General features: G+C 38.7%; 1 protein-coding gene across 6 annotated transcripts in view; it reads left to right on the top strand.

The window, feature by feature from the left end:
• LOC117325438 (cAMP-specific 3',5'-cyclic phosphodiesterase 4C-like) overlaps nt 1-15,439 on the top strand; it is a 343,137-nt gene that overhangs the window by 262,229 nt on the left and 65,469 nt on the right. For all 6 annotated transcript variants that reach the window (XM_033881644.1, XM_033881646.1, XM_033881648.1 and 3 more), the window contains one exon: nt 7,210-7,317. In XM_033881644.1, the coding sequence (XP_033737535.1) occupies nt 7,210-7,317 (108 nt within the window). The remainder of the gene's footprint in view (nt 1-7,209; nt 7,318-15,439) is intronic.

Raw genomic sequence — 15,439 nt, 5'->3', positions numbered from 1 at the left:
AGTGATGATTTACCTCACGGAAAGGGAAACACTACTATTTCTTATTTCCGTATGTGCAGTACGATACAAGCTAACCATGGCCTTTGAGAATCTCGATTTCTGCTGAGATTAATCGATAAATAGAAGACTACATGCATTCTCCACTAGAGATGGGGTACTGCTGTGTGAAGCAGGAGAGCTCGCGCCAGCCCTAGTTTAGACCCCGCACCACAACCTCAGTACAGGTCCACCACCGACAAGATCAATACTGCTTCGTAGACCTCCACTGCCATCTTTCCTTTGACAATAATTCATGCATAAGAGAAGATGAAAAGCTGAGGCAGAAAAGCTCACCAGGATATCGAGTGTGAAGTAATGTCAGGGGTTAGCAGTTTATTTCAATAACTTGTAAACGAGTAATGGATAAAAATTGTCATTCTAATTTGTATCTTTTACACACATATAGAATGAAGCACACAACTACAATTCAATATACAGGTCAACTCATTTAAAATCAATATTTTGTTACATTTGTAACCAGCCAATGGGGTCTCTGTGTCACACTTCTGTTCCCTTCATCAACAACAGAATTTATTTTTTAGGAAGAATAAGTTTTATGGAAGAGTTCTTGTAGTAACACGACTCTAATGAGTGAACCAGCGAAATATATATAAGTTTCATTCATTGAAACAATAACTATTCTCCTGTCATGACAAGAGGTTTCCATTAACACATTGTCCATCATTCCATTCCAATTCTATATAGGTAAAGTCTTACATTTACAATGGTAAATTGAAAGGATTTTTATTCATTTTAAAACTATTTCCAGCATAGAATTTGAACATTCAATAATAAATTAAAATTATTCATGATACAAATATAGGGTCAATGGTTGTTAGTTCTGTACTACCCAAAGTCAATGGTTGTTAGTTCTGTACCAGTCTAGGTCAATGGTTGTTAGTTCTGTACCAGTCTAGGTCAATGGTTGTTAGTTCTGTACCAGTCTAGGTCAATGGTTGTTAGTTCTGTACAAGCCTAAGTCAATGGTTGTTAGTTCTGTACCAGTCTAGGTCAATGGTTGTTAGTTCTGTACCAGTCTAAGTCAATGGTTGTTAGTTCTGTAACATCCTAGGTCAATGGTTGTTAGTTCTGTACAAGCCTAAGTCAATGGTTGTTAGTTCTGTACCAGTCTAAGTCAATGGTTGTTAGTTCTGTACCAGTCTAGGTCAATGGTTGTTGGTTCTGTACCAGTCTAGGTCAATGGTTGTTAGTTCTGTACCAGTCTAGGTCAATGGTTGTTAGTTCTGTACCAGTCTAAGTCAATGGTTGTTAGTTCTGTACCAGTCTAAGTCAATGGTTGTTAGTTCTGTACCAGTCTAGGTCAATGGTTGTAAGTTCTGTACCAGCCAAGGTCAATGGTTGTTAGTTCTGTACCAGCCTAGGTCAATGGTTGTTAGTTCTGTACCAGTCTAGGTCAATGGTTGTTAGTTCTGTAACATCCTAGGTCAATGGTTGTTAGTTCTGTACAAGCCTAAGTCAATGGTTGTTAGTTCTGTACCAGTCTAAGTCAATGGTTGTTAGTTCTGTACCAGTCTAGGTCAATGGTTGTTGGTTCTGTACCAGCCTAGGTCAATGGTTGTTAGTTCTGTACCAGTCTAGGTCAATGGTTGTTAGTTCTGTACCAGTCTAAGTCAATGGTGGTTAGTTCTGTACCAGCCTAGGTCAATGGTTGTTAGTTCTGTACCAGTCTAGGTCAATGGTTGTTAGTTCTGTACCAGTCTAGGTCAATGGTTGTTAGTTCTGTACCAGTCTAGGTCAATGGTTGTTAGTTCTGTACCAGCCTAGGTCAATGGTTGTTAGTTCTGTACCAGTCTAAGTCAATGGTTGTTAGTTCTGTACCAGTCTAGGTCAATGGTTGTTAGTTCTGTACCAGTCTAGGTCAATGGTTGTTAGTTCTGTACCAGTCTAGGTCAATGGTTGTTAGTTCTGTACCAGTCTAGGTCAATGGTTGTTAGTTCTGTACCAGTCTAGGTCAATGGTTGTTAGTTCTGTACCAGTCTAGGTCAATGGTTGTTAGTTCTGTACCAGTCTAGGTCAATGGTTGTTAGTTCTGTATCAGTCTATGTCAATGGTTGTTAGTTCTGTACCAGTCTAGGTCAATGGTTGTTAGTTCTGTACCAGCCTAGGTCAATGGTTGTTAGTTCTGTACCAGCCTAGGTCAATGGTTGTTAGTTCTGTACCAGTCTAGGTCAATGGTTGTTGGTTCTGTACCAGCCAAGGTCAATGGTGGTTAGTTCTGTACCAGTCTAGGTCAATGGTTGTTAGTTCTGTATCAGCCTTGGTCAATGGTTGTTAGTTCTGTACCAGTCTAGGTCAATGGTTGTTAGTTCTGTACCAGCCTAGATCAATGGTGGTTAGTTCTGTACCAGCCTAGGTCACTGGTTGTTAGTTCTGTACCAGTCTAGGTCAATGGTTGTTAGTTCTGTACCAGCCTAGATCAATGGTGGTTAGTTCTGTACCAGTCTAGGTCAATGGTTGTTAGTTCTGTACCAGCCTAGGTCAATGGTTGTTAGTTCTGTACCAGTCTAGGTCAATGGTTGTTAGTTCTGTACCAGTCTTGGTCAATGGTTGTTAGTTCTGTACCAGCCTAGGTCAATGGTTGTTAGTTCTGTACCAGTCTAGGTCAATGGTTGTTAGTTCTGTACCAGCCTAGGTCAATGGTGGTTAGTTCTGTACCAGTCTAGGTCAATGGTTGTTAGTTCTGTACCAGCCTAGGTCAATGGTTGTTAGTTCTGTACCAGCCTAGGTCAATGGTTGTTGGTTCTGTACCAGCCTAGGTCAATGGTTGTTGGTTCTGTACCAGCCCAGGTCAATGGTTGTTGGTTCTGTACCAGCCCAGGTCAATGGTTGTTAGTTCTGTACCAGCCTTGGTCAATGGTTGTTAGTTTTGTACCAGTGTAGGTCAATGGTTGTTAGTTCTGTACCAGCCTAGGTCAATGGTGGTTAGTTCTGTACCAGTCTAGGTCAATGGTTGTTAGTTCTGTACCAGCCTAGGTCAATGGTTGTTAGTTCTGTACCAGTCTAGGTCAATGGTTGTTAGTTCTGTACCAGCCTTGGTCAATGGTTGTTAGTTCTGTACCAGCCTTGGTCAATGGTTGTTAGTTCTGTACCAGCCTAGGTCAATGGTTGTTGGTTCTGTACCAGCCTTGGTCAATGGTTCATTGTTTTATACCACCTTAGATTAATTGTTGATGCAAGGTTTTGTACCAGCAAAGGTAAAAAATCACAGAACTAAATCTTGTATCTTGTATCAAAATTTCTGTATAAGTTCTATTTTTGTGTTCCATATATTTGCTCTTGTGTCAAAATGCTTTTGCAACTTGTTTTGATGTCATATTTTGCTATCCTGGTCCCAGGGACCAAGGTGAGCTTATGCCATACTGTGTGGTCCATTGTCCATCTGTATATCAGCTTTTTGTTCAAATGACTTCTTCTTGACAACTGATTGGAATTTGACCTAATTTGACGAGAAGCTTCCCTGGTTGGTGGGGATTCAAACTTGTACAAATGGTGGGGCTGACAGTTACCCTATAACAATCACTCTGTCTGTCCATCTCTTCTTCCGTCAGTCCATCCACAAATTTAGTTCCTGGCTGATAACTTTCTTATTTTTAGACTGATTTACATGTAATTTGGTCAAAGGTCATGAGGCCAAAAAGTCGAGGTCAAATCTTGTATATTTTCACTAATGGATATTTTGTTATGATATCATAAAGCTTAGATGGTTGGAAATAAACAAGGAGTCAACTGACCATAGACCAAGGTCACTGTGTCAAAGGTCAAGTACATTTGGGTCCAATAAATCAAGGATTATGTGAATCCCTGACAGTGACTTGCATGGCTGTCAGTGGGGAGGTTTTTAAATTATTCAAGTACAATCTAACATATGAGCATTAAAGTAGTATTTACATTTCTGTGAGCCAAGCCAATATGGGTATGGAAGGAAATAAAGAGTCACATTAAAGTACATATATAATTGCAATTGTCGAAAAAATCAGAAATCATTAGTGTCAACATCTGTTGATGACAATACCCTCAATGTCATCATTTGTTGATGACAATACCCATGATCAATGTCAACATCTGTTGATGACAGTTCCCTTGATAATTGTCAACATCTATTGATGACATACCAAGTGTCATCATCTGTTGATGACAATACCCTTAATCATTGTCAACATATGTTGATGACAATACCCATGATCAATGTCAACATCTGTTGATGACAGTTCCCTTGATAATTGTCAACATCTATTGATGACATACCAAGTGTCATCATCTGTTGATGACAATACCCTTAATCATTGTCAACCTTTATTGATGATATACCAACAGTGACTTTATCTGTTGATAACAATACCTTTGATCATTGTCAACATCTGTTGATGATAATTCCCTTGATCATTGTCAACATCTGTTGATGATAATTCCCTTGATAATTGTCAACATCTGTTGATAACAATACCCTTGACCATTGTCCAATCTGTTGATAACAATACCTTTGCTCATTGTTCAATCTGTTGATGACAATACCCTTGATCTGTGTCGACATCTGTTGATGACAATACCCTTGATCATTGTCATCATCTGTTAATGACAATACCCTTGACCATTGTCCAATCTGTTGATAACAATACCTTTGCTCATTGTTCAATCTGTTGATGACAATACCCTTGATCTGTGTCGACATCTGTTGATGACAATACCCTTGATCATTGTCATCATCTGTTAATGACAATACCCTTGACCATTGTCCAATCTGTTGATAACAATACCTTTGCTCATTGTTCAATCTGTTGATGACAATACCCTTGATCTGTGTCGACATCTGTTGATAACAATACCCTTGACCATTATCCACATCTGTTGATGACAATACCCTTGACCATTGTCCAATCTGTTGATAACAATACCTTTGATCATTGTTCAATCTGTTGATGACAATACCCTTGACCATTGTCCATATCTGTTGATGACAATACCCTTGATCTGTGTTGACATCTGTTGATGACAATACCTTTGATCATTGTCCAATCTGTTGATGACAATACCCTTGATCATTGTCCACATCTGTTGATGACAATACCCTTGACCATTGTCCACATCTGTTGATGACAATACCCTTGATCATTGTCCACATCTGTTGATGACAATACCCTTGACCATTGTCCACATCTGTTGATGACAATACCCTTGATCATTGTCCAATCTGTTGATGACAATACCCTTGATCATTGTCCACATCTGTTGATGACAATACCCTTGACCATTGTCCACATCTGTTGATGACAATACCCTTGATCTGTGTCGACATCTGTTGATGACAATACCCTTGACCATTGCCCAATGTGTTGATGACAATACCCTTGACCATTGTCCACATCTGTTGATGTCAATACCCTTGACCATTGTCCACATCTGTTGATGACAATACCCTTGACCATTGTTCACATCTGTTGATGACAATACCCTTGACCATTGTCCACATCTGTTGATGACAATACCCTTGACCATTGTCCACATCTGTTGATGACAATACCCTTGATCTGGGTCGACATCTGTTGATATGTTGTATCAAAATTTGTGTGTTCTTTGTGTGCATTAATTATTTTAACATCTCTCTTCTCGTTTTGGTTGAATATTATTTTCAAATTTTTTGTAGCCATTTTGTCGTCCCCTTTGTTTATTGTTGGAGATAGAGTTGAACTTTTTAAGTCACTTTTCCTGGGAGTATTAGGTATTCACTTGATGGCTGATTTCTGTTGAACAAGATCAAGGCTAGTCATGATGGCCACATTGATCCTCAGTGACCAACACACACTTACTTGTTCAGTGTAAAATTTAAAAGAGGAAAGTCAAAATTAAGAAATAAATTAAAACAAAAAAAAAGGCCAACATGAAGCTGAATTGAAAGTGCATATAACCTGGTTCTAACCTGACGTGTGACTGGTGTAATTCTCATAGTGTTAACTTGATAGGGTGTGGTTTTTTTTTTTTTTCTGAATTTTACTTCAGGACTGTGAACTTGTGAATGTTTTTATTTTCTTATGAAAACAAAACACAAGATCATAAGGTGGGGGCCTACATTCAAACGTGTAGAGCTGCAAACCATGAGATGTGGTGGAAATCGTATTGATCCATGGCAAACCCAGAGTTTTGTCAAAGTAGCTCATGATTATCAAATACCAGAATGTAGAAATAGTCCGGGGAAACATCAACGTAGTGTCATACAGTCTTACCAGGAATACAGTGAGCTCAGGGAGCTGCTTTTTGGATTGTTTGGTTGTGTGAAGACTTGTTAATCTCGTATAGGATAGACCTAGAATCATCCAATCAGTGGGATTCTGGTAAACCACAATTGAAAACAGCTCTGTGGAGCTACCGACGCACACACATACAGCAAGGGAGAGCTTGTTTTCAGAGATTCAGAACAATTTCATTTGTCTCGATGCCGTCTGGGTGTTTTATTGTCATTTCATGGCGGTCTCTGTTACATCGAGCATTCAACAAACCATTTCTTTTAGAACAACAAATCAGCATTAATATCTGTTGTATGCTTAATATGGATCAGCTTCATTCAAATGTGTCTTCTTGTTCAGGATAATGAGGAGCCCTTTTGTGTTTGAAGTCATGTTTTCCCAGAATTAACTTATATATTTCTTACAGCGAAACAACGACATTCAAGATACAGTTTGTGGTGCTCTGGAGAAAATAGCTGATTTAGTATAGTGTATGTGGATGTCATCACCTATATTACATTTCTGTTTGTTTTTTATCCGGATATGGTGATAGATTTTGTCTAGCCTAAAAAACAGTGAGAGAAATGTTGGCAATCAATGACACAGTAGCAGACAGTCACAGTGGAGGTGACAACGTGGCCGAAATGACTTTTTCCTTGGAATGCCATGACTGGCCGAGTGTTTACTCCATTTTAACATCTTAATTGTAGCTAAGCTGTATTTTTCTTTGCCAAATTGTCAATTCATCAATGGCTTACAGTCTCAGTGAGCCGCCATCAGAGAAAAAAGCCATGCAGAAGGGATCCAAAATGCAGAAAATTGTGCAGTACCTGACGCCCCACTTCAAAAGCAACGGTTTAAATACGAACAAACAGAAACAACGGGAAAGAAGTAATAGTAATCGGAGATTTTCTACTTGTTTTAATTCCAGACATGCTGACGATTTGATTGTCACACCGTTTGCTCAGATCCTGGCCAGTCTTCGGAGTGTCCGCAACAACTACATCACACTCACAAACATCCAAGTTTCTAGAGAAAGGTAAATCAGACATTTTTTATATTCAATCCGAAAGCAGTCCTTGTAACCAAATAACACAAGGACTTGTTTTCTCTTCTGTTGCCATTGTAAAAAGGAAAGCCTTCCAGTTTTGTATCCAGAGAAAGATATGTCATCCATTTTGCTTTGAAACAACCAGATATGTCCACCATTATTTCTCGAGAAAAATGTATATCTTCCATTTTCGAAATGACAAATGAAATATACTGTATTCATTTGCAATTAAGCTCCTGCTCAAACAAGCCCTTCTTTATTTTTGCAGAATCATCAATTTTAAAATAGTAAGCTAGAAGTGGTTGACAAATCTTAGCCTGCCCCAAACTTTGATACTAAATCTCTTACACAAAGAACGGAGGCTTATTTGTGGATAAATATGGTATTCTGCTCCATTACACAAGTCTAGCATGGCTTTCTCTCCATATTGAAACAAAACATGACCTTATCATCAGTCTTATGTATAGTATATAACAAACATTTTGTACTTAATTGATTAGAGTATAAGTGTTTAAATCATGTTGACAGTAATTTTAGTTCCAATATTATAGTCTTGGCTGTCCAGGAAATGTGTAACTGTCATTCTTACATCACACCCCTGACGGGAGACTACTAAAAGTGTTTTGTCTGTATGCATCCAGTGGTATACCCTCATTGTCCAATCCCACACATCAATATTCTACCAAAACTTAATTTGTGTGAGGAAAAAAATTATGCATAATAATTGAATGAAAAATTTTCCCTCACTCCATAGTGATGTAAAAATAAAGGTTCTGCCCCTATGTAGGACCTTTAAAACACTCATTATTTGTCTTTTTGTCCTTTTGCTTTTATTTCAGCTATGTTTCCATAGAAACCATGTTAGGCCTTGGTTAGTTTGTAAAGCTTGGTTAGCTTGTCTTAGTATGTTTAGTCTGTTACTCTTAGTTATAAGGCTGGTTAGTCTGTTTAGCCTAGTTTTAAGGTAGGCTAGTCTGTTTTAGCCAGGTTATAAGGCTAGTGAGGCTGTTTAAGCTACTTATAAGGCTAATTAGTCTGTTTAGCTAGTGAATGATGCTAATTAGTCAAATAAGGCTAATTAGTCTGTTTAGCTAGTGAATGATGCTAATTAGTCTGTTTTAGCCAGTGAATAATGCTAGTTAGGCTGTTTTAGCTGGTTATAAGTTTGGTTAGTCTGTTAAGCAAGGTTATAAATCTGGTTAGTCTGTTTAGCCTAGTTTTAAGGCTGGCTAGTCTGTTTTAGCTGGTTATAAGGCTTGTTAGTCTGTTTAGCAAGGTTAGTCTGTTCAGCCTGTTTATAAAAAGGCTGCTTAGCCTGTTTATAAGGCTGGTTAATCTGCTTATCCTGTTTATAAAAGGCTGTTCAGTCCATTTAGCCTACTTATAATCCTGGTAAGTCTGCATAGCCTAATTATAATCCTGGTTGGTCTGTTTATAAGATTGATCAATCTGTTTATCCTGTTATGAGGCTGTTCACCAATCTGTTTAGCCTGGTTGTAATTCTAGTTAGTCTGTTTTCCCTTGTGGTTAATCTTGGTTAGTCTGTTCATTCTGGTAAAACCCTGATTAGTGGGTACAAACCTGGTTAGTCAATTAAGCCTGGTTATAATACTGGTTTGTCTGTTTAACCTGTTTATAAAAAGGCTGTTTAGCCTAGTTATAAAGCCTGCTTTACCTTGTTATCAGACTGTTAAAGTGTATTTAGCCTAGTTATAGTAATCCTGATTATCCTGGTTGTATTCTTGATTAGCCTGTTAAGCCTTGTTATAATAATAGTTACTCTGTGTACCCTGGTTATAATCATGTTAAGTCGGCTTAGCCTCCTTATAATTCTGGTTAGTCTGCAGACCATTCTGTTTATTCTGGTTATAAGGCTGTTAGTCTATTCATCCTGGCTATAAGGCTGGTTAGTCTTTTTAGCCTAGTTATAAGGCTGGTTAATATGTTTAGACTGGTTATAAGGCTGGTTAATCTGTTTAGCCTAGTTATAAGGCTGGTTAATCTGTTTAGCCTAGTTATAAGGCTGGTTAATCTGTTTAGCCTAGTTATAAGTCTGGTTAGTCTGTTTAGCCTGGTTATCAGGCTGGTTAGTCTGTTTATCTTGTTTATAAGGATGTTAGTCTGTGTATCCTGGTTATAAGGCTGTTAGTCTGTTTATCCTGGTTAGTCTGTTGAGCCTGGTTATAAGTCTGGTTAGTCTGTTGAGCCTGGTTATCAGGCTGGTTAGTCTGTTTATCTTGTTTATAAGGATGTTAGTCTGTTTATCCTGGTTAGTCTGTTTAGCGAGGTTATCAGCCTGGTTAGTCTGTTTATCTTGTTTATAAGGCTGTTAGCCTGTTTAGCGAGGTTATCAGGCTGGTTAGTCTGTTTAGCGAGGTTATCAGGCTGGTTAGTCTGTTTATCTTGCTTATAAGGCTGTTAGTCTGTTTAGCCTGGCTATAAGCCTGTTATCTATATAGTCTGGTTACATTTCTCTTTGTAGCCTGTTGTATTTATGCCTTAAGGCTATTTCTAACCTGTTTAACATGGATATGTTAGGCCGGCCTTCTTATTATTCTAGTCTTGTTACTTTTGTCAGTAAGGCTAGGTTAATGAACCTGGTCAGTCTAAACAGTATTAATGGTACTGCCTAACTATGCCCAATGGTGGACATAATACAAATGGAGACTTAATATTTAAAAACAGTATTCCCATCAAAATCATTTGTGAGGCTTCACCAGTCTATAATCATCAGATGATCAGAGGTCTAGATCTCTATATTCTGTGTCAGAGGTCCAGATCTCTATATTCTGTGTCAGAGGTCCAGATCTCTATATTCTGTGTAGGAGGTCCAGATCTCTATATTCTGTGTCGGAGGTCCAGATCTCTATATTCTGCGTTAGAGGTCCAGATCTCTATATTCTGTGTTGGAGGTCCAGATCTCTATATACTGTGTTGGAGGTCCACATCTCTATATTCTGTGTCATAGGTCCAGATCTCTATATTCTGTGTCATAGGTCCAGATCTCTATATTTTGTGTATGAGGTCCAGATCTCTATATTCTGTGTCAGAGGTCCAGATCTCTATATTCTGTGTCAGAGGTCCAGATCTCTATATTCTGTGTTGGATGTCCAGATCTCAATATACTGTGTTGGAGGTCCAGATCTCTAAATTTTGTGTAGGAGGTCCAGATCTCTATATTCTGTGTCAGAGGTCCAGATCTCTATATTCTGTGTAGGAGGTCTAGATCTCTATATTCTGTGTAGGAGGTCCAGATCTCTATATTCTGTGTCAGAGGTCCAGATCTCTATATTCTGTGTCAGAGGTCCAGATCTCTATATTCTGTGTTGGAGGTCCAGATCTCTATATTCTGTGTTGGAGGTCCAGATCTCTATATTCTGTGTAGGAGGTCCAGATCTCTATATTCTGTGTCAGATGTCTAGATCTCTATATTCTGTGTCAGAGGTCCAGATCTCTATATTCTGAGTTGAGGTCCAGATCTCTATATTCTGTGTTGGAGGTCCAGATCTCTATATTCTGTGTCGGAGGTCCAGATCTCTATATTCTGTGTCAGAGGTCCAGATCTCTATATTCTGTGTAGGAGGTCCAGATCTCTATATTCTGTGTCAGAGGTCCAGATCTCTATATTCTGTGTCAGAGGTCCAGATCTCTATATTCTGTGTCAGAGGTCCAGATCTCTATATTCTGTGTTGGAGGTCCAGATCTCTATATTCTGTGTCGGAGGTCCAGATCTCTATATTCTGTGTAGGAGGTCCAGATCTCTATATTCTGTGTCAGAGGTCCAGATCTCTATATACTGTATTGGAGGTCTAGATCTCTATATTCTGTGTAGGAGGTCCAGATCTCTATATTCTGTGTCAGAGGTCCAGATCTCTATATTCTGTGTCAGAGGTCCAGATCTCTATATTCTGTGTTGGAGGTCCAGATCTCTATATTCTGTGTAGGAGGTCCTGATCTCTATATTCTGTGTCAGAGGTCTAGATCTCTATATTCTGTGTCAGAGGTCCAGATCTCTATATTCTGTGTTGGAGGTCCAGATCTCTATATTCTGTGTCGGAGGTCCAGATCTCTATATTCTGTGTCATAGGTCCAGATCTCTATATTCTGTGTCGGAGGTCCAGATCTCTATATTCTGTGTCAGAGGTCCAGATCTCTATATTCTGTGTCAGAGGTCCAGATCTCTATATTCTGTGTCAGAGGTCCAGATCTCTATATTCTGTGTTGGATGTCCAGATCTCAATATACTGTGTTGGAGGTCCAGATCTCTAAATTTTGTGTAGGAGGTCCAGATCTCTATATTCTGTGTCAGAGGTCCAGATCTCTATATACTGTATTGGAGGTCTAGATCTCTATATTCTGTGTCGGAGGTCCAGATCTCTATATTCTGTGTCAGAGGTCCAGATCTCTATATTCTGTGTCAGAGGTCCAGATCTCTATATTCTGTGTTGGAGGTCCAGATCTCTATATTCTGTGTAGGAGGTCCAGATCTCTATATTCTGTGTCGGAGGTCCAGATCTCTATATTCTGTGTCAGAGGTCCAGATCTCTATATTCTGTGTCGGAGGTCCAGGATCTCTATATTCTGTGTTGGAGGTCCTATATCTTTATGTTCTGTGTCGGAGGTCCAGATCTCTATATTCTGTGTCAGATGTCTGGATCTCTATATTCTGTGTAGGAGGTCAAGATCTCTATATTCTGAGTCAGAGGTCCAGATCTCTATATTCTGAGTCAGATGTCTAGATCTCTATATTCTGTGTAGGAGGTCAATATCTCTATATTCTGTGTCAGAGGTCCAGATCTCTATATTCTGTGTAGGAGGTCCAGATCTCTATATTCTGTGTCAGAGGTCCAGATCTCTATATTCTGTGTCGGAGGTCCAGATCTCTATATTCTGTGTTGGAGGTCCTGATCTTTATATTCTGTGTCGGAGGTCCAGATCTCTATATTCTGTGTCAGATGTCTGGATCTCTATATTCTGTGTAGGAGGTCAAGATCTCTATATTCTGAGTCAGAGGTCCAGATCTCTATATTCTGAGTCAGATGTCTAGATCTCTATATTCTGTGTAGGAGGTCAATATCTCTATATTCTGTGTCGGAGGTCCAGATCTCTATATTCTGTGTAGGAGGTCCAGATCTCTATATTCTGTGTCAGATGTCTAGATCTCTATATTCTGTGCCGGAGGTCCAGATCTCTATATTCTGTGTAGGAGGTCCAGATCTCTATTCTCTGTGTAGGAGGTCCAGATCTCTATATTCTGTGTCAGAAGGTCCAGATCTCTATATTCTGTGTCGGAGGTCCAGATCTCTATATTCTGTGTCGGAGGTCCAGATCTCTATATTCTGTGTCAGAGGTCCAGATCTCTATATTCTGTGTCAGAGGTCCAGATCTCTATATTCTGTGTCGGAGGTCCAGATCTCTATATTCTGTGTAGGAGGTCCAGATCTCTATATTCTGTGTCGGAGGTCCAGATCTCTATATTCTGTGTTGGAGGTCCAGATCTCTATATTCTGTGTAGGAGGTCCAGATCTCTATATTCTGTGTCGGAGGTCCAGATCTCTATATTCTGTGTCGGAGGTCCAGATCTCTATATTCTGTGTCAGAGGTCAAGATCTCTATATTCTGTGTCGGAGGTCCAGATCTCTATATTCTGAGTCAGAGGTCCAGATCTCTATATTCTGTGTCAGAGGTCCAGATCTCTATATTCTGTGTCAGAGGTCTAGATCTCTATATTCTGTGTAGGAGGTCCAGATCTCTATATTCTGTGTAGGAGGTCCAGATCTCTATATTCTGTATTGGAGGTCCATATCTCTATTTTCTGTGTCTGAACTCTAAATTCTATGTATAAGGTCCAGATTTCTATATCCTTAAAATTGTTTTTGGTAATCTATTCTTTTTGAGGAAGATAGAAAGACCAATTTCACATTTGGTTTTTCCTTGATCCTCAGTTCAGTTTTCAGACTAATGAAAAATAAAATGGTGGACAGTTGAAGTTTTGTTAGATAGTACTATCTTTCACAAATTTTGTATGCATTTCCCTTGTTCCTTAGTTATGTATATTCAATTTCGAGACCCTAAAAACCAGAAAACAAAACAGTGGCCATGTTTGACTTTACCAATTGAAGTTTGCTATCCCTTTTAGGTCACCTCAGACGAAGTCTCAGTTGACCTATTGTGATCACCTTTTGTCCGGTGTTGTGCGTCTTCATTCGTAAACAATTTACATTTTAACTTCTTCTCAATTACCAACAGGCCCAGAGACCTGATATTGGGTCTGTAGTATGCTGGGATGAAGGGCTATCAAGTTTGTTCAAATGGATGACCTTGACCTTTATTCAAGGTTACAGGGGTCAAATATGCTAAAATCTTTAAACGACTTCTTCTTGATAACCAAAAGGCCCAGAGACCCAATATTAGGTCTGTAGCATGCTGGGATGAAGGGCTACCAAGTTTGTTCAAATGGATGACCTTGACCTTCATTCAAGGTTACAGGTGTCAAATATGCTAAAATCTTTAAACGACTTCTTCTTAATAACCAAAAGGCCCATAAACCCAATATTATGTCTGTAGCATGCTGGGATAAAGGGCTACCAAGTTTGGTCAAATGGATGACCTTGACCTTCATTCAAGGTCACAGGGGTCACAAAAACAAAATAGCCAACAGGTGGCCATCTTTGATTTTGACAGTTGAGATTTCCTATCCCTATTTCAAAGAAATAATGTTATGGATATTTCTCCAATTTCATGTGTAGATTTGACATGATGCCTTGTTCTTCATTTGTAGATTTCAAATTTGAGACTGATCAGAAAAGGCGAAAAAGGGGAATATCTTAGATTTTGTTGGTTCTTCTTTGTCCCTAAGATAACAATAAAAATGTAAATCTTATACATGTTTGTCTATAAGATAGTTAAAGAGAAAAGTAGGAGAAGGAAGAAAAACTAATCAAAACGATGATAGCACCAAGATCCTTCTGGGGTCTTCTATCACTAATTCTTCAAGTAATGCATTTAATGTGTAGATTTTGTGTAGACTATTAAATAAAAAGTCATAGTGGTAGACATGCAGCCATTTTGAATTTTATCAGTTTAAGACAGTTACCACTATTTCTGAGACAGTACTTCTTTGACTGATCTCTTATTGATCTCTGTATTACCTTTGGTCCCTAGTTATGCCATCGTTCATTTTGAAAAGGATTGGATAACAAAATGACAAACAGACAGACATCTTGAATTTTGACAGCAGTTATATCTATTTCCAATAAAGTACTGTAACGACAAATTTGTCAAATGTTTTGTGTAGTTCCCTTTGTTCTGTAGATGTTCAATTTTGGGACTGATCAAATAAAGAGACAGCCATCTTGGATTTTACAAATGAAGTTTGTGATGGTTATTTCCCAGAAACAACAGAGAATACATTAAAAACAAAAGCATAGTCTCAACTCATAATCACCAATAGAGAGAACAATTATGAACTGAAGTTAAAAATAAGCATGAATACGAGCAGGTGTTTCAGAACTTCATAAGAGTAAACAACTTCTGCTTCATACACGACACCTGCCATGCAAATCTAGGTCAAAATTGTGTTAGTCGTATTCTCAAAATGAGTTTGGGGTGGTGACAACACAAAGTCATATCAACAAACATCAAATATGTCTACGTTCCTATTGCACAAGGAAATAGAATATTTCCAAACGAGACCACGATGTAAACCATAAAACGTGAGTACCTCTAAGTACTTTAATGATCACCCATATACAGCAATCAACTGAACAATACTGTGATGCCATAATTTTCCTACTGTGCCAGAACTGAAATCTGAATGAAAAGCAATGGAACTGGAATAATTGAGTTTTATATTCCAATTGATTTGTGGCACACAAATCATTTAATCAATTGCCTAAGATTTTATTTAATTGGGATCGGCAGTGTGTATTACCATAGCAGGAAGCAAAAGGTACATGTCTATAGGGACACGAGGCAGTGTGATGCTTGTGACAGGGCTCAATCGAATAATATGTTGGCAGTCTGTGAGGGAATTCATCTGGGTGGTGTAGGAGTGGCGTCTGTCTCTGGACATGATAGATCGAGTGATAGATTCATAATATATAATCAC

The sequence above is a fragment of the Pecten maximus genome, chromosome 4 (assembly GCF_902652985.1).
Source record: "Pecten maximus chromosome 4, xPecMax1.1, whole genome shotgun sequence".
In the NCBI taxonomy this organism is placed as follows: domain Eukaryota; kingdom Metazoa; phylum Mollusca; class Bivalvia; order Pectinida; family Pectinidae; genus Pecten; species Pecten maximus.
This window is presented reverse-complemented; position numbering and strand designations above follow the sequence as displayed.